General features: G+C 34.2%; 1 protein-coding gene across 1 annotated transcript in view; it reads left to right on the forward strand.

Moving 5' to 3' along the window:
- Window positions 1–989: 989 nt before the first annotated feature.
- Cps1 (carbamoyl-phosphate synthase 1) overlaps window positions 990–27,893 on the forward strand; it is a 111,297-nt gene continuing 84,393 nt past the window's right edge. The window contains exons 1-6 of the mRNA XM_005331867.4: window positions 990–1,275; window positions 16,032–16,141; window positions 19,087–19,231; window positions 20,149–20,238; window positions 22,290–22,346; window positions 25,008–25,100. Coding sequence (XP_005331924.1) covers window positions 1,150–1,275; window positions 16,032–16,141; window positions 19,087–19,231; window positions 20,149–20,238; window positions 22,290–22,346; window positions 25,008–25,100 — 621 coding nt within the window. The 5' untranslated portion in view covers window positions 990–1,149. The remainder of the gene's footprint in view (window positions 1,276–16,031; window positions 16,142–19,086; window positions 19,232–20,148; window positions 20,239–22,289; window positions 22,347–25,007; window positions 25,101–27,893) is intronic.

Consider the following 27,893-nt stretch of genomic DNA (forward strand, 5'->3'; position numbering starts at 1 on the left):
CCCTACTACACATACAGATATAGATATTGATGTGTATATAACTTTTAAAAGACCAGAGATGAGATTGAAGAATAAGCTAAAACAGACTAAACCAACAGCACTCGTTCCGTTCTCAGTTCTCTAAGTTGGGGGTTTTTCTTTTGCCAGTTTCAGCCTATTCTAATTAATTTTCTATGATATTTCTTTAATAGAGATTTCACCTTTATTTCTTGTTCACAGCACTTCCTGGACTACCAGGAACACTATTTATGGGCATGGAGCCCAGAGTCATCTGTGACATGGTGTTCACTCATTTTCCTATCCTGTACCCAGGATCTAGGTTTCACCAGGCTCAGTTTTTAAAGGACCATGATTTCATGCCTCCATGCTATTGCTCATGCTATTCCTTCTGGTCTCTTTTCCCATTCCATCTTCTTGAAGCATTTGCATCCTTTAAGACATGGTCCCACATGATAGCTTTGAAACTTGGAACACAGAAGAAACCAATAGTAAGAATATAATATGCCACTCTACTAACCTACAAAACAATGAAGATGGGTTTACTTTGTGGAGAAAAGTTTATTCTGATAATTTTTTTCACCATTTATGGTTCTCATTACCTTTTTCCATGCAGAAAATGGTGAGGACTCAAGTTTTTCTTTTTTTTTTTTTTTTGGGGGGGGGGAACTCCAAAGTTTCTTTTGAGGTAAATTAGGCACCACGGGTAACACAAGTAAAAGCCTTTGATCTTTAGCATCACTGGAGAGTTGCTGCTCTTTAGCGTAAGTGATATTCCTAAGGTTGTCCACCGTGCCTAGGTCATTCTATTCAGCTGCATAAGCAATTCCTTTGATGGATGATTGGCTTTCTACATCTCTAGCATTATTTCAGCAGGAGAAGGTAGTATTTGATGTGTTGCAATTTGTATTACATGTCCATGGAACATCTCTGGACATCACCTGGGAGGAGGAGTTAGGAGAAGGAGGAGCTGTGGCTAAAGACATTTAATGGCAGAATGAATGGAAACTCAGATATCGCTGTGCAGTCAGCCTTGAGCCCTGTCTGCACCATCCCCCCAGCTTTTTTTCATTTCAATTAAGAAAATCTTATAACTAAAATCTCATAAATATACGTGATTTCATTGAATTTTAGTCACAATTCAGCTTCAAAATGACGAGGATTTTGACAGCTTGCAAAGTGGTGAGGACCCTGAAGAATGGCTTTGGTTTTACCAGTGTGACTGCCCGGCAACAATGGAAGTTTTCCAGACCTGGTATCAGGCTCCTTTCTGTCAAGGTAATTCCACATTCCTTGTTTCTGATATCATTGTCTGGGGCACAGTTTAGGACCAAAGCAGAGGTGCTTCTCACAAGGTGACTACAGATTTGAACTTGTTCCAAAGTGCTATTTTTTTTTTCTATTTGTTTTACTGTGGAATCTATTGATTTAGCAAATGCTCATTTTTATCTTCTCTGAGTAATATTACAATAATTGTTACCCCAAATAAAAAATGGTCTCAATTCCTGGAAAGTGTAAAATGTAAGTGGACTGCTAGAAAATAAATAAATATTTTAAAATTTTGATACTCTTTTTTTAAAAAAAAATCATTCTAGTTATACATGATAGTAGAATGCATTTTGACACATCATACATAGATGGAGTAGAACTTCTCATTCTTCTGATGTAGAATTACAGTGGTCATGTAATCATATATGCACATAGAGTTAAAAAACCAATTATTTAAAAAAGCTTTTATAGTTCTGTCTGTACCTAGATTTCATTGCTGGGTTTGGGTCTAAAAAAAAAAAAATGGAGTCATTTTTTATGTGTGTGAGCCATGCACAGTACATAGTGGGTTAAGCCCCTATTCTGTAATGGCTCATTGGGAAGTTTTCCCTTTTGAAATATATATATTTTTTTAATTTAGAAGTAAAATATCTATATAATTTGGGTATTTTCAGATCATCATGTAGATACGCCTTTAGCATTCTCTTTTTCCTCATAGCCCTTCTTATAGAAGGTCAGATTTGTTGTTTTCACTTTGTACATAAAGATGCTAAGGCAAACAGCAGCTGATAATTCATATTCTGCAAGTGTATCTATGACTGAGGGCTAAATCTAGGAAAGGAACATTGCATTGCCCCCTCCCCACCACTGGATTAGGAATTCTGTAGGGACCTCTTCCCTTTCCTATAATTTTATGAAGACATTTGTTGCCAGAGGAGTCTGAAATTACTCCATTGGCACCTTGCCAAAGAAAATCATCTTTACATAATATAAAGTTGAAGTAATCACAGTAGCTTTAAATGTACTGTTTCTTTTAAGAGCTGTAAAATGTGAAGTAGGAGAAAAAAAATCATATATATATTGTTGTCAAGATTGGTTAGAATAGTTTTGAGTGTTCTGCTTATATTTTATGTGTTCACTAGGTTGACTAAAAACTTTCCAGGTGCTTCCACAGCTTCTACTGCTTAGGTTTCTCAAATTAGGATCCAGTGTGTTTTACTTAGACAACTGCAGGGCCAAGCAATGTCACAGGTTTTTGTGGTCTCCAGGGATATATGTGGGAAAGGAATGCCAATAAAGGGGAGAAGAGAGAGGGAGAGAGGGACAGGGGGACACAGCAAAGGAAGAGACGGTAGGCTAGAGAATGAGGGAGAGATAAGTGGGTAGGGGAGGGAGACTAGATCCCCTTCCGCAGAGAGGATGGGTAAGGTAGCATTAGTGGTATCTTAACAACTTCAGCCTTCCTAGTTGAGAAAATTCTAACAGGAGGATAAGAAACTACCATTTTAAACCAAGGAAACCCATTTTCTTGAATTTGGTTTAATTATAACTAGAGAGCCAGAAAGGAGAATATCCTAAACTATCTTCTAAGATAAAGTAACTATATAAAAACTATGATGGTGAATATATGGCTTTAGCTGAGTACTAGTAATATCTTAGGGGTGCTTACCTGTCAACTCAGAGACAATAAATAGTAATGAAAATATTATCCCTTATGGTTATAGGTTATCTTTTAAGAATTCAAAGCCAGGTCACATGGAATATATTTTTCTTGTCACAGAAGCAGGTAGGTAAGGACAGGTGTGTCTCTGTCAGACATAAGAAACAGAAATGAAATGACCTGGGGCTGGGGTTGTGGCTTAGTGGTAGTACACTTGCCTAGTATGTGTGAGGCACTGGGTTTAATTCTCAGCACTGCATATAAATAAATAAATAAATAAAGTTCATTGACAACTAATAAAATATTAAAGAAAGAAAGAAAGGAAGGAAGAAAGGAAGGAAGATGTAGCCGAGTTTAGAAGCCATTCCTGAAGATCACCATAAATGTTCTATACAACAACCACTCCAACCCCAAGCACAGCAGAATGATCTAGTTATGTGGATGGACCACTGGGAAAACAGTTCTTCTAGCTTGCAGATCTATTTTAAGGGTTTGCTTCAGTGCACGCTAAGAAGGACAACTTTGTTGGTGGAATAAACCATCATTTCATGGTGTAAAAGCTATTACTCACACTCAGTCATTACTGGCCGGAGTTTTGGAAAAGTGCCAGCCATGAAAAATAGAAGTTCTTGAACTTCATGATAAAATTAAAATTCCACAGGCAGTCCAAGAGGACCTGAGTTATTTTTGCTTATTTTGAAATAATCCTCCACCTACTTTACCCCCAGTTCTTCCCCTTGAAAAACTCAACTCTTTAAGAAGGATATGTTCAAATTTATGGGCATTGTATCTGAATGATAGTTAAAATTATTAGGATGTAGTTGCACAATGGTCGGTCAGTGGAGAGTAGTGAGAAGAGTTTCTAAAGGTTAGTAGCCTGGTAGCTAGTTACAGTTAGTAAATGGATTGTGAAAGACACCCTGTGGTCAGATCTGTCAGAGTTGCCCTGCAAGTGGGGTTGCTTTTTCAGTGTCCTTGGAGGTCACTCTTCCTCTTCCCTTGGCTACAGAGGGAAAGGATGGATTTGACGACAGCACTGACGCATGGGTATTTTTTGTGGTGCTTTCTAGCCTATTTGCTTGTGGCTAATATTTATAGAACGTGCCTGTCCAACAGATGCAGTCATATTTCACTTACAGGGAAGAGGAAAGAGTTTAAAGGTGTTCTATATTTTAAAGGAACTTGTTATCCAAAGTAAAAGTGAGCAACAACCATAAAATATGAAGTTTTAGAGACTATAATCTTTTTCTACTAGTGTTGAAAAAAAATGTTCAGCATTTATTTTTACATTCAGCCAGTTGTAACAGGACTGTGAAAATACTGTGGATGAGGAATAAAAAGATCTGGATTCTAACCTCTGCTACATATTTTCTGGAGCTCTGACCTTGGTCATTCCTATATTCTCGGAACCTAAATTTTGTCATCTGTAGTGTGGAAACAATTTTTGATTTACTCAAAGAATTGTGTGGTCATCATTACATGATTAATGCTTAAGACCTATAAAAAAATCCTTAAAACAAAAAGTGGATACTTTAAAATTTTTCTGTTCTAACCATTTTAGCAGAAAGACCTAGCAGAAGGTCGGAACAGTGTCCTCCTGTTTTTTATGTATCACAAATTATTATAATGATAAGATATCTGGTGAGAATTCTCACATATAACAATGATTATTTCACCTTTGCTTCAATATTAAAAATACTTCTAAGAAGATATTTCTTATAATGGATCAAACTCAAGGACCATAAAGCAAATAATCTAAAAAGAAAGAAAGAAAACTTCAGTATAGAATATTCACTTCCAAAAGGTGGGACATACACCAGAATATCTTATTTCATTCATTCATATTCATTTATTCATTCATTCATTATTTAGTAAATAACCATGAAAGACTCCTCTATCATGGAAGTTTATATGAAGAATAATAGGTAAAATAAGTTGACAATAAGATTACAGTCTCTGATTTCTTAGAAATTCTGAGTTCACAAGTCTTGGAAAGTCACCAAGATTAAGTAGTTTTATTTTTACTTGCAAATGAATTTGGAAATCAAAAGTATTAAATGGAAAAGGTTACATTCCCTATGAATAGAAAAGGATTCAGTAAGTACTGGCTTTAATGTTAATCCACTCATTTTTAGAACCGATGACCTGTGTTACAATTAAGCCAGGAACCTAATGGTCCAACTGTCCTCTCTGATACTTTGATGTGAATGAGCCCCAAGAGTCATTATTCCCTTTGAGAGACCTTCATTTTGTAAGATTTTATATTCTGATTCCAACATACAAGTGTCTATTTAGCTTAAATTGGAGGTCTATTGTCATTTGATTAGAAATTGGCAACTACAAAACTCCTACAATTACGATTAGTTACATTGTAATCATTTTAATAGTCATTCATAGGAAATAGCTTTCATTATAATATTGGAGTATCTTTGTACATATTAGAGGTAGGGGTAGGTGAAGGAGAAAAGTTATCACATACTTTTAAGACTAAGGATTTTATTAGACTTTATTACATACGGATACATTTTAGGGCTGGATTTTATCTGTGGCAATCTGAAGTTGTCAGTGATAAATTATGTTCCAGTCCTAAATGATCAATTGTATCATTAGTTTGTATGATGGACAACTTTACTTACTTTTGGTGTGCATTAATTTTCTAGTTGGATAGTGGCCTCTTAAATATTTTTGTGTATGTTCTCCATGTTTTATCTTTCCCCTTTTAACATATTGATTCATTTGTTTGCCATCAACATGCCTTGATATGTTGAGCTTTTTGACACAAAAACCTTTGAAAAAGTTATAGAACAAATTGCATACATTAGAGAGAAGTGAGCCAGACAACTATGGTGCAAAGTTTAAGGAAGCTTTCTCTGGTTGAGTCAGGGTGTGTCTCTTGCAGTCTTGTGCCCTAGGCATCACTAGCCTTGCCCTACCTAATTCTAGCCTGGGTCTAAAGCTAAGAATACCCTATGGGAACTGCCTAAGGTCTAGCCTAGTTGAGACCTGTTTCCCTGGTCCCTCTGGAGTCCTGATTTGCTTATGTATGGGCAGACTTTCCAATGATCTAGGGGTGAGATTAGGTCTTACTGCTATGAATATGCAGAGCATTACTGTGCCCTTAGATCTCCATTAGACTTTCTCCATATTTCTGACTTGTTCCAAAGGTGAGGGGTGCAGTAGAGTTTTCATTAGCTCTTAAGTGATGGTCATGCCAGAGCTCACTTCCATGCTTCAGCAGGAGTTTGCTATCCAAGACTGACCATCTATGACATGACTCATATTTTTCAGGGTCTTTACAGTGGCTGAGCTCTGAAGAAGGCTCCAGGGTCAAACTTGAATAGACTTCCCAGTCTAGTTCAGATTTATTTCTGAACTAGGTATTAGATCGTTAATTTACACTTGATTTTTTCCCCATGTGCTCTAAATGAATCCAACTCATGAAAATATTTTCAAGGCTACACTCTTCTTTTTCTTTTTTACAACTTGTTAAATGTCACACATAGATTTTCTAAATTTTGTAGGATGGTTGGCTAATGTAAAGTTCTCATAAATGAATCAATGATGTTGCTGCCTCATTATAGAATTTTACTAAATAAGTTTCTTCTATGATGTAGAACTAAATATAAGATCATATAATTTATTACCATAAAGTAAGAATTAACTTACAATATTTAAGGAGATCCCTCTCAGATTCAGACCAATTTACCACATAGCATGCACTCACTAAGTGCTTGTATAAAGACCTAAAACTTCATGAAAAATTTTGCAAAGCAAATTTTATAAATACTATATTTATTTATGAGGCAAAATATAACTAAAATAAAATTACTCATTGATCTGTGCATTTAGTTTACAAATGTCCAGAGCATAGAACTATTCAAGTAAATTAACCTTGTGATTCCACCCGGCCCCTGCCCCCATATTGGCTTATGTTTAACCAAAGGAAGATGACTTTGGGTGTTGTAAGGTTAATCAATTATGGCAGTTACAGTGCTTAGAAATCCTGATGTTAGGCATTCCTAGCTACAGAGAAGTCTCATTAAACATTTTAAAGATGTAACAAATTGTTACATTCTGAATTTCAAAATATCCATGTTTTGATAGTATAATGTCAGGAATATAAAATAAGATTTAATTGACCAAAAAAGGCACTTCATGATTTTAATTCTTTACCACATTATCTATACAATAATTATCTGAAATAAATTCTGGCTTTAGGCTTCCTTCTTTCCAAAGCCTACTTCAGATTTGTTTCTTAAGAGACTGAGGACTGAGGCAAACCAATAGCTAAGAAACATCAGATAGGCCGGAAATCAAATAAGTAATGTAGCTTGAGGCCTTGGTGGAAATGAAAATAAACACATGGGGCCTTTACTTTTTCTGATATGCAAATAATTTAACATAGATAAATGACTCAACAGCAGTATGGTCTGATTTCCAGAGTAAATCATTTCCATTTCCACTATTAGCTTAAGCGGATTATTATCTCTATAATGTTTTATATTAAAATCTTTTATGGAGTTTATTGCTGAGTTAGCTTATGGCTTTATATCCAGAACATTTTGCTAGTGAATTCTGGTACGCAGGGGAAGAAATGCTGCTGTTCTTCCCATTCTGCAGATATGTAAGTGCCACTGTCAGCACGAGGATGGGGAGATCTGCTTTTGTAGGTAGAGTGAAATAAACATTAGAAAATCTGGTCAGAACTTTAATTAGGCCCCAAATATCAGATGGATCTTTTAAATCTGATCTCTTGTTACTATGCTCAGGAACCTGAAGCCATTGTTGTAGGTTAACCTGGCTGTAGAATGTTCTGAATTGTTTCTCCTTCTGGGGTTTATTTGTCTACTCAAGAGTCTATTTACATACTGAATTTCATCTCAATACAAGATAAATCCCATTTTTCATTTCTTTTGCTGAATTTTGAGAACAGGTTGTTTAAATAAAAAATAAGTAAAGATTACTTTTTTATATGACTGTTAGAGATTACATAAACAGAACATTTTAGGACAATGTTGTTTATTGTTGACATACTTCTTCCACTTCAACCAAAATATTCCCATGTGTTTATAACAGAGCATGCTGCTTTAGTTTCCTTTTTTTTTCTCATCTAGTTCTCTAAGCTCTATGTGCACAAAAGCCTAATATCATTTTAGCCTGCAAGGAAAATCTTATTTTGACTTGTTTCCAGTGTCTTGAAATAAAGAATCCAAGTAAACAAACAAACAAAAACTCCTTTAAAGGTTCAACATCCTCAAAGTTAGTCCAGATTGATACTGGATGTGGAACAATAAATAAACAACAGTTAGATGAGTTTTAATAACATAATAGCAAATACAAAGAAAAGATTCAACAATAATAATCATGAGGCTAATTAAAAAACTTTTATAGGTTAATTATACATTATATTTAGATTATAACTTTGTTTCCAAAAACTAAGTCCTCCAAATCAGTTGAGAATAGCACAAGGAACACATTTTCAAAGCCTTTTAAAGGTGGAATTTAGTTTTGTGACTCCCATTAGTAGCTTTTGAATTGTTTTTATGCTGAAAAAAGTTTTTGCAATATTTACCCTTTCAAAACATGCTTTCAAATTGAGAGTATTAAAGTACAAAATTCTGGTCATTTGTTTGTGGCCCCATAAAGCTAATCAATCATCTTACTAGAAAATGAAAATAGACCCCAAAACGTAATCTTAAAATAAATTTTAATTTTGAAAAAAATTAAAAACCCTCAAGATATTTGGGAAAAAATGTCAGTATCACATTGCATAATATCATTAAAAATAAAATAGTCCATTATTTGGTGAAACAACATGCCTCAGTAGACAAACCAAAAAATAACCATTGAGAATTTGTTATAATATCTACTTATCTGCAAAAGTATATTTTCATAAAATATTTCTTATAGTTTGTGAAAGATTCCTCAGGTTTTACAGATATTAGTAAACAATATTAAACTCAGTTTAGAATGTTCATTTTAAAAGTAATATAAGAATGGTGATTATATAGATATTTCTGTAACTCAGCTTAATTTAGAAACAGCATATTAAATAAAAGTTATAAAGCAGGAGATTAGAAATGGAGTAATTACATACACATAGGAAAATTAGGTTTTAATCCATGTAAATATTGTGAGTGGAAAAATCTATAAGCATATGGATATTCCTCCTAAAGTTTTGCAGATTAAAGTAACATTTAATATTACTAGGTTATAGAAACTTTTAATTTCAATCTTTAATCTTTAAATTCATACAAAGTAACAAGGAACCCCAATTTTTGAGTACACATTTTATAATCCCACTGATTCCCAGATTACAATACATACAAGCTAAAAGAAACAAAACTAGAATGTAAACTGGCTTTACTTCATTTTCCTTGATAGTCATATTAGCTATAATCCTTGGCTTAACTTTTTTTGTGTTTGTTGCTTGTTAGTATGTTTTGTAGGTATATTTATATGGGTAAGAGAGGACAAACATAATTCTGAAGAGGTGGAGATAATACTATTATTTGCAGATACAATTTAAACGTTGGTTCAGGACAGCAGGCAGCAAGTCTTTCCTGGAGGAAGAATCTGAGGGAGCATCTCCTTACCTGCCTCAGCATCTTTGGTCCTAAAAGTCTTGTGTGCTTGATTACTCAGGGCCTGGAGTCATTGTGAATAATTCTCCAAACCTGTTGGGCTCTCTTCAGGTTATAAAATATAATTAATGATTTGACATTTCACTATGACAGCTAACAGATTTATAGACAGGTAATTCTTAGTTGACCTGGGTCTTGTGGCTTATCCATGGCAATTTTGAATTAAAATTCTTATAAATAAATTAGAGTTCATGATTAAATTGCCTTTTGTCTCCACTTAAAAAAAATTGGAAAGCAGAAATAGAAATAAGCTTAGAAAAGGAAAAAGGGGTAATATGTTAGACTGACTGGCTGCAGGAATTGCTATTCCTTCAGTTAACTAGTGGAATGATCTCTGTTTCCCTAAGGCTCAGTTAGCTCAAGTGTAAAATGGAGGTCTTAATGTTACCTACTTCATTGTTTTTTTGTGAGGATTAGATGAGAAAATCCCTTAATAGTTTTAGAGGCAGTTCCTTGTATATTTCTGTTAACTATTAGCTAGGGAGGATGTTTTAGGGAGGAGATTAGTCCAGAATTCTCGTTGATGTCATGTGCTTTCCTATTTTTCCAACATAGATAGCATCTTGATTCTATTTGGAATAACATACCTTTCCCAGAATAGTGGAAATTTGTTCAAATCTAAAAACTTAATTTTCTGTGCAAAAGCATATGGATTTTAGTCAACATAGATACCTATACATGTAAACCAGTTTATATCTTAACAGCTTTTCATTAAAGTTATGACAAAGGGTCTAAATAGGACAGGGACTGGTTAATTGACTTCTACAAGACTCATTTAAGAAATGTAATGATTTACTTTATTCAAATGTATTACTCAATTTTTTTTAAAAGAGGGAGGTGCCTTTATATGAGGACTCTTGCTAAAGAAAATTTGAAGTATTTGAACATTATATTATTATTATTTTAAAAATGAATTATATAAATATTTATTGAGTGTATAATTATACAAATATTTATTGGATGTAGCAGCACAACATATAAATCTCAACAACAATAATAATAAAAACAACAGCCTCAGTTTTGTTGGTGAGGGAGGAAAATGGGCCAATTATTACAAAATATTTGGAAATTTAGTATAAACATGTAAAATTGCAAGTTTGAGTCTACAACCAGTGACATGTAGACTACTATAGACATGTAGTAAAATTTGTCAAGCATTTTAGGTTAAAAGTAAAAAGAGAAAAGAGAATGTTTGGGGTATGTATACGGAATCCAATTTTATTTCTTTTGCTAATGATGGAGGATTTGATTTCTAAATAAAATAGTCAATTATTAGTATTAATAATGAAAAATTATGTTGGAATCATCTAGAATCTTCTGAAGATATTACTTACATGACACTTGGTTAGTATGGAATGGCTAAAAGTACTTGCAGTTAGTAGTTGCTGCTCAGCTTCAACTGATTCTCCTTTTATCCTTTAGCACAAACTATAGGTATATGGGATATCCATCTTTGCTTTTAAGAGAAAAAGGTGAAAGTTAGTAAAAGTAAGTCAGTAGGCATCACAGAATTACTTTGAAGCACCATAGTGTTGGCATGCTAATATCCCAACATCCCACGGTGCCCCATTTTTCTGTATATTCACAGAGTGTGTGGTAACCACAGTACTGTGTAAACCACAAGCCACTATTCACAATGTTGAATTTGGATTTGGGCTTTTTGTTTGAGAAGTCACGACTTAGTGGAGGGAAAGAATACCTTAAGCGATTAACATAGAAGCTAACATACAAACTGTTCCTGATCAGGGCAGGAGCATAAAATAATCAGCGATTAGTTGTGACTTGAGTGATCTTTGAAGGTGTAAGCTGAGCACTAGCAAGGATAAGCAGAGTATAAATAGAACACCAGGAAATACTGAAGGCACAAAGAACGGACACAGGGAGTAAGATTCTAAGGTATTAAAGAGAATGGACCAATGAAGGGACCTTACATGCTAACAGAGAGTTTGAGAACAATAAATGTTTGAGAAACCCTTAAGTGCACTGGCTGGGATGGGTAGAGCAGGGGAAACTAGAGGCAAGCAAAGCAATTAGGAGGCAGCAGTAAATGATGACAAGAGTTTTCTCTTGGGTGATGGCACAATTTCCTGTTAATTAGAGTTCATTCTAGAAGCAAGTGGGTGGCTATTTATTAGTTGTTATAGTCTGTATTATTAAATATCAGACACTATGTGCTGAGCTAGAACTATTTTTAATTGGAGTATTATTTAAATAAATTTTTTCTCTATAGGAACTTTCCCTTTTTGACCAAACTCATTATTTAGTCATTTAGCAATACTCTGCCAAATAATTAGTAGGCTTTCTTTCTAAAGTAATTTCAACCAAGTGTGAACGAGGCTTAATTACTTGTTCTGGGAACCGATGTAAGCTGAAGGCTCATTGGTGAACAAAACAAACCCAATGCACTGCCCACATGAAGTTTCCTTTCTGGTGGGATAAGACAGATAATAAGTAAGGCACCGCATGCTGTGGTAGAAAGCAACAAGGGCAATGAAGAAAGGGCAGACCAAGGAGACAGGGGACTAGGGCAGCATATTATAATTTTATTTTATTTTTTACATTTAATTTTTAAAAAAAATTTCCCCCATGGCATATTGTAATTTTAAATAGAGCAATCAAGGTGGACCTTGCCAAGAAAACAACATTTGATCACAGAATTGAGGAAATCTTTAAATTTTGGACTTTAAATTCAAAATTTGACAAGCATTTATTGAAGTTTTAACTTTTTATTACTTGAAGCATAGGTGGAAAAAGAAAATTATTTATTAAAGAACCCCCCCCCCCCACCAGATCTCATGAAAAATCAAAGGGAGATCAGTAGAACAGAGGAATGTGAGGAGGTGAGGAAGGAGGGGAAGTTCAGGGAAGTGACCAAATTATATTGGCTAAATTATATTGTTATATTCTGTGCATGTATGAATATGTAGTAAGAAATTCCACCATTATATAGATGCCAATGAAAATTGTAGAAAAAAATAAATAAATGACATATGCAAAAAAGAGAAAAATCCCCCAAAGGAAAGGATACTAACTTATCTATCTGTGTTCTTCCAGGTGTTTCAGAGATACTTAAGCAATAGTCTTCTTGAGACTTCCTCTATTTCACAATACATGCACTTGTCTAGCTGTAACTAAATGGGGGAGACTGGGGACATTCATCCATGTGTCTCTAGAACTGAATGAAGTCCTTAACACATGAATGGAGCTCACTGATGTTTGTGGCTTGAATGTCTAAAACATCTTACTGGCATTACATGTTTATTATATACATAGGGATCATGTTATGATAATGCTCTTTATCTTGTAGAACTCACATAATCCTTTGGTTACATTTCCTGATATTGCAGTGCATATTTCCCTTCATTAAGGTTTTCTTTGCACTTTTCAGCTTTCAAAGTGGCAAAGTGCTCTGGCAGTAGGCACTTAAATTAGAACTTAATATTACTATCCAATTTGTAGGTTATGCACCTCTGTCTGCTAGGACTGAGGCTACTAAAATATCTTATGATGGTAACAAGGTGATTTCTTTTGGATGCATTGGAATGAAATAGCATTTGGGGAACTGTTAGCTAGAAGAGAGGATTCCAAATAATAGCTCTTTGTTCAGAGGTCCTCCATCAATTCATAGATAAGTCAATTGGCACTCATCATTTTAAACTCATTGGAGGCCAGTGTAGTTAAGAAGAATATAAAGGGTACTGTAGGCAATAAACAGAAGCCTTGTAACAATATAATGCGTAGTGGTAAAGAGAATTGGAAGATCTATAAAAACTGCCCAAAAGAACAAAAAATATAATTAAAGGAGCAAAAGACATATTGAACACAATCTCAGGAACTATTTCAGGCAGTAGTAAATGTCTCCTCAAATATATCTTTAGAGAAAGAAAAGCAAAGTAGAAAACTAGTTCCTTGGAGAGAAGAAGAAAAAATACCAAACAGAATTGTAGGAACAGGTTAACAAGAGTTGGATTTGCTTATGTTAATTTTTACTTTGTTTAAAATATTTGAATAGTGTCTAGCCCAGATGTCAGTTTGATGTTCTTGCATGAGAAGAGGATAGAGGAAAAAAAAATTTATATGTGATATTTTAAGCAGTCATGGCTCAGAGTAGGGCAAATAAATTAGTATGTAGAAAATAATTGAAATCTGCAGTTTATACCCCAGTTTTGTGAACTAAGAAATCTTAGGTTCTATCAGAGTTACATATTATGTAAAAAAAAAGTATCCTTCCTTACTTCTATTTTGTGAAAGCATGTTGGTTACACATGACTTCCTCAAGAACATAAAATAGTATTTCCAATAGAAAACTTTTTTGACAGTGCATTTTCATTACAACCAGAGGGTTCCATCTAGTGAATCGTGTCAGAGTCACTTGGGGAGTTTTTTTCAATAAACACATCCCTGTTGAGATCCATCTCCATAGAAGGGCTTAGAGTAATCTTTGGAGATACACTGGACATTATCACTTTTAGTTCCTAAATAATTATCCTCTCTCTTGAATTAAAATTAGACAAAAGTAATTGACAAAAAAATGTAGAATACATGCAAAGTTGACTTTCTGGGTACAGAAGCAGAATTCAGATTTTTGTGTTAAGCTGATTGCTTAAAATGTCATGTTGTCATTCATTTTTAATTTAATCATGTGGTTTTCTTTATACTAAGTAATTCCAAGTAGTGACTGTGAAGACAAATCATAACTAAATTAAAGATAGTGTCAAACTTGCAATCTCATACATTGGCTCCAAGGCTATATATAAAACTTTACTTCAAAGATAATTTGATAAGCCAAAAAAAGGGAAAAATTATTTAATCTTTCCCATGGACAGACACTCACACATAAATATCTATAGTGCTTAATACAAAGCTTTTTCATTTTTTCTCTGAAATGTAAACTTGAAACCTGCATGTCATACCTCCGATAAGAAAAATAATAAAATTACCTGTTGAGAAGAACATATTAAACATATTCTTTCAATTTTAGTAGAAAATGCTACAGTAGTTTTTGATGTAAATACAATAATTTCCATACTAATCTAGAAATCATTTTTGAGTACCTGTCCCTGCCAAAGTTGTGTGTGTGTGTGTGTGTGTGTGTGTGTGTGTGTGTGTTGGGAGTATATACTAAATGATTAGTTACTATGACACTAATCCTAAAACTGTAGGGGACAGGAAATAGAGAATTAGTATGTCTAGGTCTCTAATGACTTACCTTACAGAAAGAATAACCCAATGATAAGCCTTAATTCAACAGCTTAACTCAAGGCCAAACTGGTTTCATCATATTCCTATTTATTTCCTAAGTCCTGATTATCTAAAACAAATCTCAGACATCATATTAATTTATCCTTTAACATTCCAGTATTTATCTTTTAAAAATATAAGGACTGTTAAAAATATAACCATGTTGCTACTGCAATCTTTTTAAAAACTGATTATACCAATGTAGTCAAACAGCAATTGATTATTCAAATTTCTTCAATTATTACAAAGATTTTTTTATAGTTTGTTTTTAAAATCCATGTTCCAATTAATTTGTCCTATAGCATTTCTTACAGAGTCTAGATTTTGCCTCTTAAGATATGTGTTAACACATTTTTCTCTCCCCTGAATTTTATGGAAATTGAGGGTTAGATTTGAATTGTTTCAACAATAGAATTTAGAGTATTTATGAGGAGTGGATGATGTCTGCTTCTTAGATAAGCTTCTCTAATTGTCCCTTTTTCTTAGCCAAGAATTTTATAGAAGCTGGTTCAAAGATTAATATGGCAAACTAATCAAATTCAGAATGCCTGTAGTCTTAAGAGGGAACCAGACATGGATATAATTAACTCTAATAAAAAGCAAAATACATTATGCTTTTAGAGTGTTACACAGTGCTTGCTTTTGTATCAGTATTAATAGAGTGATAAAGCTTCAGCTTCTTCATGACCATAAAGCTGGTGTGGAGAGGGCAGCCCTTGGGACAACTCCATCAAACACAAGAGCTCCGTGGAACACAGTGATAGATAATCTTGAAGATTCCTTCTAGCTCTAAACCTCAGAGCAAGGAGGAGTTGTATGCTACAGTTCACAATGTTTTTGCAAACGCATAGGCTTCCCTTACAGCTATCCTTGAGCAGAGCTAGGGAATATTAAGGAGGAAAAGATAGGCCATGACATTCTAGCTAAATTGAAATATTTCTGGCGTGTCAACAACTCTACAAGTGGACTTAGAATAGGCAAGATATCGACATGCTTCAGTTTCTCTTTCAAGCAACACAAAACACCTGCCAGTGACAAGAGAAAAAGTGACAAGTAACAGAAGCGAAATTTCAAATATGGGCAACATAGTTTCATTAAATATACTGTGCATTTATTTAATATGCTTGTGTATTTTTTTCTTTGGATTTTTTCTTTTTGTGTGTGTGTGTGTGTGTTTTGTATTTAACATTGTGCTAAGATTCATGCCACTGTTTCTTCAGGCACAGACAGCACATATTGTCCTGGAAGATGGAACTAAGATGAAAGGTTACTCCTTTGGCCATCCATCCTCGGTTGCTGGTGAAGTGGTTTTTAATACTGGCCTGGGAGGGTGAGTGATGCTTCATTTCAAGGCTTTATCCTTCCACTATGTAGAGAAATAACTGGACAATCTTCCTCCTAGTGGTAAATTGAAATCCCTGCACCAACAGGCTATAGATTGCCCTGTAGTCGCACAGTGTCTTGCCCATAGCCTACTGCAGCCATCCTTGAAAGGAGGGGCAGACACATACCTCCTCTACTCTAAATGTAAGAGCACATGCACACTCTGGTGGCACCTGGGTGAGGGGTAGCGGGCAGAGAAGAAAATTAATTCTAAGAACATGTTGTGAGGACATGGGTTATGTGAAATTACCATATGCTTCTGGAAGGGAAGGTATGGATCTGATGAAGGTGAAGACTGGACCAGGGAATAGCACACTCCAGTGCCATTCCATTAGTGAAAACTCAACCTTGCATGTGTAAAAGGAAATACGGCAGTTCTTGGGTATTTTTATTATTTTGCACTTTAATGACAAAGACAAACTGACAGAAACACTAATTGCTTTAAAAATAATCAGTGAGAGAGTGGGTGCACAGCTCTAATATTTTAAATAATTAACAGTTCTTACGAAGTAAGAACTCTTAAGTGATAACTGTTAAGTGATATATAGCAATGAAGATAAGATTGGCTACAGAAATCATGTGGCTAGGCTTATCTAGTCAAAAATGCTTATCTAGGAAGCTGAAGTTCTTAAAGTTCTTGTCTCAGTTCTAATGATAACTGATTATGTGATAGTGAGAACATTGCTTAATTATTCTGAATTCTGTTTTCCCTATTTAAATAGTAAGGGGGCTGGATTAGATGGTAATTTATAGCCAGGGATTTAAACATTATGAGTCTTAAAAAAACATTACTACACCATTTCAAAAGGTTTCCATTAGAAAATTCAACCAAATGACCTTCTATGAAACATTTGATTAATTTTTTTAAGGGAAGTTCAAGTTAGCCTCATAAAGACATGGGGGCATTTGGTTAACTGAAGTTATTGATTGACCTAACAGCCATCATGTTATTAATGTACATTTTTTAAAAAAAACTCTTGCCTCTCTGTGTGAAATGAAGAATATTAGATGGTTTTTTAAAAATACTTCCACTGGTGAGAACATTAAATTACAGTGTATGAAACCTGTTTGCAAAGTTTTGCTTCACCAGGCAATTATTTAAGCTTTTCGACAGCACTAATTACTAGCTGTGTTAATATACCTGCCAACAAACAACTGTTTAATATAGATCAGAATGATGGAGGGCACTGGAGTTTTCTTCTTGGTGATAGATTACGGGTAATAAATCTTGTCACATCACAAAAGTCAAACAGGACCTGATGGATTAATTTGCTTCCAACACTGCAGTTCTCTCGAACAAGCCATATTTATTCATTTATTAGAGAATACTGTAAGTGTATATTTAAAGGGAATGGTCAGTTAGTTCTTTTATAGAAAGACAGAAAGGGAAGTAAAAGTCAAATTAATTAAACATTTTTTTGTGATGTAGAAAAATGCATTCATTTATCAGATTAGTCCACGGATCCTATTTTCCTTTGAGAAATGTAGCTTTCATTCTTGGCATGGCCCACTCAGTAATGTGGTTGATAATTAAAGGGGTTATTTTGTTTTTCATCTTCAAGAAATACATTTATATTGTGTGCAAGCCTTGGTTAAAAAGTATCAGTTCCTGACAGGTGAGAGGCATTCAAAAAATTAGCAGATGGTGGCTAATACCACAACATTTGAGTCACCCTAGGGATCACGGAGCTGAAAGACAGAGGGTTCTGTTGACAAAGTTAGCTCTGGTAGGAGTTAGTCTGAATGGGATTGAAGAATTTATGTTGACTACTGCCTGAGCGGAATTTTATTAGTTTCAAGGTTGTCGATTCTGTGCCCCTCAGCACATAAATTCACTTTCAGTAGAAATCCACAAGAAAGATTTGTCTTAACTCAGTCTTCAGAAAGAGAAAATGTAACAGGGTAGAGAAGAAACTCAATTGCAATATTGTTGTTGAAGGGAAGGATGTTTCTTATTCATGATACTTCTTATAGATAACATATCAGGAATATATCTGTATATTCTTAGCCCCCAACTTTAAATATAAGCTTCCTGCATCCCTAATTCTAAATCAGTACTTTAAAATAGTTGCATGGAATATTTTAATTCAAAGGTCAGAAATGCTTTAGGTCAGGTTTTGTGAGATTGAATATTTTTCCTAAGTTGATAAAACTGCTATCTTTGTGTATTTCTTTCTAAAACTAAAATACTTTAAAAATTCAATGTTATTGAGTTCTTCTTTCATGTAAATTAACTTTATTTTTCTTTTTTGGTGTGGTACTGGGAATCAAACCCAGGGCCTTGTGCATGTAAGGCAAGCACTTTACCAATTGAGCTATATCCCCAGCACCTCTTAACTCATTTTTAATGTTTACTGAGTTTTAATAAACACGCACACTCATGCAAATTTCACTAACATGATTGGAACACTCTTTGCTATCCCAAAAGATATCCATATATTTTTTTCAATTTTTGGCAGTTCATATCTTGGTGAAACTGGCAGTCCTCAACAGTAAATATCAATTTGGACTTACTGATGTCTGGTAGGCTATGGAAATCTTCAGATTATTTGCAAACTTTAAACAGGGCAGCGATAGTTTTAAAATCAAAATGCTATAAATGATTTTTAACAAGAATTCAAACACTTTAAAAACTTTATGGAATAAAATTATATGAGAATATGTGGTAGTACTTAACAGATTTTCTTTTCATATTAATTGTACCATATACAATTTGATATTATCACAAAATTTCCCCAGGTTTGTTAAATTCTTGAGACAGGCTGTAGAATTTTAATCTCCCATTCTTAAATTTTTAAAGATTAACTAATTCAGAGTATGTACGTAAATTGTAATTTTGGTAGATATACACATTTTTGTTGTTGTTGATAATGTTTTTCCATGTTTACCCAGGTACCCTGAAGCCCTAACGGACCCTGCCTACAAGGGACAGATTCTAACAATGGCCAACCCTATTATTGGAAATGGTGGAGCCCCAGATACTACTGCACGGGATGAACTGGGACTTAGCAAATATTTGGAGTCTGATGGAATCAAGGTAGTATCACTGATGACTACTTAAACAATCTCAATGTGAAGCAGTGTAGTGACATTTTGAAGAATCTAGGATGGGCAAAGTTTCTCCGTCAACATTACACAAAATAAATTCATGTACTCAACCTTATTCCTAAATAAATGAGAATAATCTTTAATGACATTATTTTGAGTTTTATTTTTCAGGCCACTTTAGATTTTAATGCCTTGGAAAACCAGCTTAATCTGAGAAAATGTTGTTAAAAGTCCAAATAACAACTATGCTATATGAATTGATGAAGAATTGTCTTTTAAAAGGACTCTGATAATCAGTGCTCTATTACCTATTTTATTTTTCATCTAATTTTATTCCTTTGAGGGATGAATAATATATGACAGTTTAAAAGCAAGTGCATTAGTAACTTCTAGTGAAGGAATTTGAGGTAATATCTTAGGAATATGTATTATATAAACAATTCAAAAATTTACTTTCCAAATTTACCACTTTTTCACCACTCTATTATGGAATGATTTGGATTTATCATTTAGTTTAGCTCATTTATCACAATTTTCCCAAATGTCATAGTCTCCTTTATATGTAGATTAAGAAAATTATTTTATTTTTCATGTGCATTAAACAGGTAAAAATGAATTAGATTATTGATGAGTCTAACAGGAAAAGAATACAGTGTACTAGCTGAGTTTCTGGATTTGGCAAGCAAAGTAAATCTTCTCTCCTGGATGATAATTAAGGAAACAATTATATATTTAAAAATCAAAGTGTAGAGAACCCTTTTTGCTCTATATCTATAACATTTTAAGTCTCATTTGGTGGAGAGAGTAAAGCTTTTCTTTAAACATGTAATGTGATCCTCAAGAAGAATCACAAGAGTTGGATAAAGTTCTGTAGTCACCATTTTAAAAGGATTTCTGTCTTTCTAGGTTGCTGGTTTGCTGGTGCTGAATTATAGTAATGAGTACAATCACTGGCTGGCTACCAAGAGTCTAGGGCAATGGCTACATGAAGAAAAGGTAAGAAAGCTGCTGGGGTGCCCAGAATCACCTCTAGGTTTCTAGTGAATATAAGGAAAGTTGGGAAGGTGTATGCAGATCTGAAGCGGCCAAATATATGAGGGAGTTTGTAAAGTCTGGGATCTTTTTATTTCAGAGAGTGATTCCTTTTCTTTACTACAAACAGGTTATACTGGACTCTTCCTCCTCCTGGCCGCGGACCACTTTTTTTCAGTTTATCCACTAGGTGGCGCCCATGAATGCCTGGTAGCATTTCTCATTAGGGAAAGGGATGGGGAAATTTTTTGAATTTTCTATACTGTTGAGCAATCTAAGTTCTTCCCACCCTTTTTATCTAGGATCTAGTCACGAATTTGCTTCATGGGTTCTCATACCAGCTCTATGGATTAACTGGCTGTGCAGGTCATGTAATGATTCCATACAATACTTTTATCACCTTTAATTCTTGTGTGTATAAACTAAGATTCTCATCAAGTATCTTTGGGTTTTAAACAATATGACATATAACTGGATATAATCTCATTTGAGTAATATAGGAAAAATATAATAAAACGTTACATTATACTTTCCATACCTTAAATATTAATTTCTAATCGAATAGGAGGATTTACTTTGAAATTGGAAGTACTTCACTTCACATTCATTAGAGGACTTAACTATATTTAGCTTCACCTCTAGTGTTATAATTCCTGTTTTTTGTTGAACTGCTGCTGGGCCTGTCATTGATAGAGTATTATTCCAAGAAAACTCTGCCTCTCCAATAAGTATCTAAATACTGGTGCTAAATGCTGCCTCTTTCTGACAAACTAAAAATCTCAATCTCTGAGATCTTAATCCTTTTTAAAAGGGAGAAGACATCTGTATGATATTGTGGGCCACTGATGTTTTTTCTCAACTCTTTGCTGAATTTATCTTCATTTTTTAGACAGCTAATTTCTATAATGGTAATTTTGGATATTTTCTTTTAGTGTTTTCTTTGTGTTATTTAGCACAACTGATTTTATAACATCTCTATATCAGAACTAATATTTTTAGCATAAATCTAACCCATGGTTTGTTAGTTTTTAAAAAATGTGCTTTCAATCTTCTATGATCACAGATACATAAAGTAGACAAGGTTCTAAGATAATAATCAGTTCACCCCTTCTATTATCAGAGGAGGACAAGCATTTTGTTTAAGCATCTCTTAGATAATTGGTAGAAGAAAACAAATTGGAATTTATGGAAAGATATTCAGTGGGAATCTGTTTTTGCTTATAAGGATTAAAGATGATGAAACTATTGTATGGGATGATTACACAATCTGCACAGGTCATAATTCCCAATCCATTGCTTTTTCATTATATATATTACATCTGACTCTATCCAACCTAGCCGAAGAAACTAAAACCAATGGAAGCATTGCCTGAATAGGGCATATGTTAGTGCAGCATGGCTACTCAACAGAGTCCTTCAGAAAAATGTATTGAGAACTTACTGTGAGCCAGGAATGTTTGGCTCAAATCAAAGATTTGCATATTATTGCCTATGAAGTACACTAGTTCTGTTATTTAAAATACATATTTTTAAATATATTTGTACATACAAAATATATATGTATGTTAAACTTTATGTGTATACACTCAAATATATCCAATTTAAAAAAATAAATAAATAAGTATATGTGAATATATATACATGCATATATATGATGAAAATATTGTATGAGAGATATATATACTTACATATACATATATATAAGTGTGTGTGTATGTGTGTATACACATATAAAACATCCTAGGTTAAAAGTAACAAAAATGTAGCAGAAGATTGATGTTCAGAATTTCTCATTTCTTACTCTGAGGAAGGGCCTGGAAAGTAAGAGTCCCATGCCCAAATGGAGCAGCAATTTACTGTATTCTGACAACACAGTCACCCTGGGTCAAAGAAAAGAAGGAGTGGGAAAATTATTTACTGCTCAGGAAGATAGATGAGGCTAAGTTTGCAACTTGAAAACAATATGCTGAATCTAATTTCCTCCAATTTCACTGTCACTATGATTTTTTTTATAGGTTCCTGCAATTTATGGAGTGGATACAAGAATGCTGACTAAAATAATTCGGGATAAGGTACAATCATCATCTTTAGCCAAATCTATGTTTCTTCACATACTTTCTTCCCAGTGTCTGAGAGACCTATTAATGTGGAAAGGAACAAATCTGGCCAGCTTCTACTATTTGAGTCTCTGTTATTTTGCTTTCCTATTTTAAATGTAATTTTCAAGGCAGAAAATTAATTGGCATTTTTGTAACTGGTTGGATTTGGGATTAATTCACCTCGCAGGAGTTTATGGGGTTACCACTCTGTGTTGTTTACACTAAAGACAAGTCATTTGTAATTCAGCTCACGTGACAGGACTTTGGTAAAGCAAGTGGAGAATGGAACTAAGGCCATGATAATTTTGCCTAAACTTAGTACCTACACACTGGAGAATACAAATCAGAAAGTATGTGGCATTTGTGCTGATCTTTATTTAGTTCCCTTTGAAGAACTATCTGTGAAATTAGTGAGTAATATTTCATGGGTATGCCAAAGAAACCCTGCATGGATTACCTTAATTATGTAGCCTTTCTTGAGACTATATTGTTGATCAAGTGGTAAAAGGAAAGGTTGGCTTTTGCTTTTTTGTCTGATTGCAGTGACACCAAGATCTGAGAAGGTCTCATTGCCATCTGCTTGCTTCTTCTTGCTGTAAGAGATTGATCCTACATGAATCCTTCATATTCCAAACTAGAGAAAAATATTCCCTCATTAATGTTGACTAGATTCCCTAAATGCAACCAAAATTTTCTTATTGGATGTTATTTAAAAAGAACACAATTTAAGAGTAAATGTGTGAAACAGATTCTTCAAGAAAATTTTTGTGGATCCTTTGTAAGAATATATGGCTAGTTGGTCTTCTTTATCCATGGGTTATGTATCTATGGATTCAGCCAATTGGGAAAAATGTCTGTACTGAACCTGAACATATTTTTTTTCAAGTTTTTCCTAAGTAATTCAATATAACATCTACTTGCATAGCACTAGTATTATATATAATTTTAAAAATGATTTAAAGTATATGGGAGGATGTTCATAGATCACACACAGAATCCACTGAGTCTTGGAACCAATCTGTTGCACATACTAAAATTCAACTGCATATTGACAGAGGCTATCCACAAGCAGAAAGAAAAAACAGGTTTTAAAATAAGAACATGGCTACATTTCCATGATCAGAAGGAAGACAGTGAGAGTTTATGCAGTCATTCTATTTTAGTTCTGATTTTATTACCTCCACCATGTTTTTCCTGGGAATAGACACCAGTGAAATTATATATTCTAGGTAAATTCTCATGTTTTCTTAGCCTAATAATGTGTGGGAGCAGTAAACAATGACAATGCTTCTAGAATGAAAAGGGAATAAAATTGGGGAATTCAATTCAGGCTGCAGAATTGGCAGGTTGAATAGAATATAGTTAGCCCTATTGATTGGGTAAAACTCTTTAGAAGATCACTTTGTGTCTCTTGTGTGATGTGTGAGGTTAAGACAAACTTTTATTTCACCACAGGCAGTTTGTTTTCCTAAATTTTGACTGAAAAGACTAGCACAGGTCAAATAGTAGTATTGCCTGTTTATGAGTAACAGTGGATCACAATTAAAATATATATTAAAATATATATATTAAAAAATATATATTAATCTCAGGTTGGAAAGTAAGATCATATTTCATCAACATCCTTTAAGAAAAAGGAGAAAATAAAATTTCAAAATTAGGGTTTCATAGACATAATCAAGGGATTATGGAACTTGGTTTCCCAAAGTAAGTACTAATCACCATGACCTTTAGCAATCCAGTGTGGAGATGAAAGATGGTGTTTGGTTCGTTTTCCCAGATGTCAAGGCTGGTTTTAAATAGAGCACTAAAATAACCATCATGCCTGCATAGTGAGCTACCATTTTCTACCCTTACTAACCAAATGACTTCTCCAAGGAATAATTTTAAAAGGGAAAGAAAGGATCTATTTCTTTTTTAAGGAAAAACCATTATAACTAAATATAGAATGCTATTTTCCTAAGTGGTTCCAAGTAGACTTTCTAATAAATAAATAAGTCTTAAGACACAGCTGATAAAAAGAGGGAAATGGAGCTATGTTTAATCAGCAAAGCTGATTAGTGAAAACTTAAAAAGAGAATTAAATACTCTTTAAAGTTCAGGCTCTTGGAGACACCTGGACATGAAAAAGTAGTGAATAATTTTATTGCAACTTCTAGAAGTCTATGATTTATGTTGCATTTCACTATGTTTGGTTATCAAAATATATAGCAATTCTTTTAAATCTTCTGTAGTTTTCAGATGACTTATTTTCTTTTCAATCGATCATTTTGTCCCTTCCTAGAAAATGTCTCTAAGTCATATGAACTAAGGAGTTCAGGCACACTAAATATTTCAATCTATATCAGCTTGGAATCTGAACATCCAAATTCTGATTCCCGTTGACTCTGCTCAATCTGGGAAATGATCTGAACCCTAAAAGAACTAATTGAATTTCCCAGAGTATTTCTCAAAATATTTGTGCCGATTGCTTCATTTTCCCATTTGAGAAGATGAAGATCTTCTGATGATGGCTACAAGTAGTTATAAAGACATCTAAATCTTGGAGCAGATGTTCAAAGTCCCTGTGAGTTTATCCTGTCAGCACCTTCCTGATTGCTTCCTTTTAACTGTCTAATGTTTTTAATTTGATAGGGTACCATGCTTGGGAAAATTGAATTTGAAGGTCAGCCTGTGGATTTTGTGGATCCAAATAAGCAGAATTTGATTGCTGAGGTTTCAACCAAGGTGAGAGATTTTCCCTTTGTATTTTGTAATTTTGGTTCATTCACTTTAGACCTACATTCTTCTGTAGTATCAAAATCTTCATTGAGGCAGAAGTCATCTTCCGGAAGTGCAAGAGTTGAGGGTTTAAGAGGTACCTCAGTAGCTAAAATACATATTACAAAATCAGTGCATTTAAAATTAATAAGTTTTACCTACAGGATTCATAGAAACATTCATGCCGTGATTTAGAGACTGATAACAGTTATTTTAACCTCCTTCTCCCCCTTGTCTTGTTTCTCAGGTTAAGCCTTTAACAGCATCAAATAAAGGTGAATTACCAAAGATAGTCATAGCAATGATAGGGAATCAGAGCTAGTAATCTGTCAGAGATCCCAGAAGACTTTATAGAAATCAGACACAATAATCAGAGTCTGGGGTCATTTTGTACAAGGGAAATATTTCTTCACATTGAAGATTTATTGGATTATAGCTGAGTTAAAAAAATAATGCTCATAATGATGACTGTGCCATCCCAAATTGAAATATACTTAGTGTATGTATAGAAACACATTTTAGAAAGTTGTCTTTTGTTTTTGGTTGAGTATCTACAGATGCAGGTATGAGTGAATCCCAGGAGCTACCTACTGTCTCTGTCCCTGGGGAACATAAGAGTCTGATGGGAAAAGGGAACAACCAAATCATGACACATAGATCCAGTTGTAAATATGGTCCTTGGGTTGTGCACAAGATACCACAAGGGCATGTGTGGATCAGCACTGAAAGTGTGCAGGTGCATCAGAGAAGACTTTGCAGAGATGTCAGGCTTTCTAGGAGATACAGAGAGCTGATGGACATAGGTAGATGGAGAACCAAGAGAACTGTGTTTAGGGCAGAAAAAATGGGCCCTGAGAGGCAGAGAGAGATGAAACAATGGGCATGTTTGAACAGATAGTGTAGTGTGATATGGCTGAACCAAAGGGTTTGTGCATGTCAGTTCACAAGTTTGCCAAAGATGAGTGGGAATGCAGTGGGGTCAGATCTGGAGGGTTTCATATCACTGGCTGGCTCGCAATACTGGAAACCATGGGAGAATTCATTCAGCATAATGTTGGAGAAAAGCATAAATGGACAAGGGAACAAGTAATTAGGTTAGTGTGGCATTTTCCAAATATGAGGAACACAGGCCTAGAAAAGTTTGCCTTAAAAAAATTCTGTGGTCAAACAAGTTTGGAAAGTACTACATGATAGATCTATCTCTCCCAGAGGGATGTGTCAGGCAAATTCACATATTCAAGTATTTTGATGCCTTACATAACTTCTGTCACTATATATGGAAAGTGTACATAGTTGTCCCCCTTTATATCTGCAAACTCAATCTGTAGATTTAACCAACCGTGGATTGAAAATGCTAAGAAAAAATTGTGTCTGTACTGAAAACATACAGGCTATTTTTCTTGCCATTATTACCTATAATATAGTCCAATAGCATATTTAAGTAATCTAGAAATGATTTTAAGTATAATGGATGATGTGTGTAGCCTGTATGAAAATACTCTATATTTTATGTGAGGGACTTGAATGTCTGCAGATTTTGGTATATGAGGGGGGTTCTGACATCATCCTCATGCTAATGTTAGCAAGTTTATGTAGAGATCAACAAAAAAATGAGCGTATCTACATGTTTATATTTAATCAAGGGAAAGATTGTAGTGGAGAAAGTTGTTCCTGTTTCTTAATGCCAGTGAAATTAAATAATTTCATTATAGCTATGATAAAATATCCATTTGATTCAGATTACATATGTTTTCTGAGTTTTGTTTGATTATATGAGCCTTGGAAGTGTTGATAACTTAATTCATTGTCTTGTAATTGCAATTTGGTATAGCTACAACTAGATGGTAATATTTCTTTATTTTATAGCAGAAGGCTAAGGTTAAGAATAAATCTGTACTTTTTCAAATTATCTTATGAGAGAGATTACCTGTAGCGTGGATGACTTCAGATGTAATTCCCAAGATCATGGAAGGACTAGAGTATATATATATTTTCCTCCAGAGTAGTTAGCAAGAGAAAAAAAAATATAATGACAAACTTTTCTTATATTTTCTCCTCAAGTACAGTCTAAGGATTATGATTTCACATCCCATATAAACTTTGCAGAGAGAGAGACATTTCAGCTTAAGTGAAATGCTCTTTTCAGATTGTACCTTTCGTGTAAAACCTTTGGCAAATTCTGAACTCATTCTAAATTCAGAATGTGCTGGCTAACTCTCAAAGCTGGAACCAGTGTGGCCACTCAGTCCTCCAGGCTTCCCTCTCTCCATTTCTTTTCTTTTCCCTTTTATGAGTTTGGAGAACTGTTTCTTGGATAAATGCCTCTGAAAATCGATCTGCCTCCAAGCAGTGTTTAAGACATAGGTAATGATTATGATATGCTCTGGGATCCTTTTATGAAATCTACCATTTAAATGCAAATGATTCTGCAGCAACCTAAAAGGACCAGTGGTCTCCATGAGTTTAGTAATTCCTGTGGCTCTCATACAGATTTTATCCATCTGGCTTCACTGTACAAGCCCAATGAATAGTGATTCAGCTCTACTCCATCTGATCTTTATTGCAAGTTAGGATCAAGTGGTATTTAAAACATGATTTATCTATCACCTCATCTGTTTAGTGCTGAATCAGACAATGATATTTGAAAATTCCATTGCTAATGGGGCAAAGCAAGGGAAAGATGATTTTAACTATGGAAGCGTTGATTTCTCAGGGAGTTTTATTATTACTCTAATCAACAGGTTACATAAAATAGCAGAG

The sequence above is a fragment of the Ictidomys tridecemlineatus genome, chromosome 7 (assembly GCF_052094955.1).
Source record: "Ictidomys tridecemlineatus isolate mIctTri1 chromosome 7, mIctTri1.hap1, whole genome shotgun sequence".
Taxonomy (NCBI): Eukaryota; Metazoa; Chordata; class Mammalia; order Rodentia; family Sciuridae; genus Ictidomys; species Ictidomys tridecemlineatus.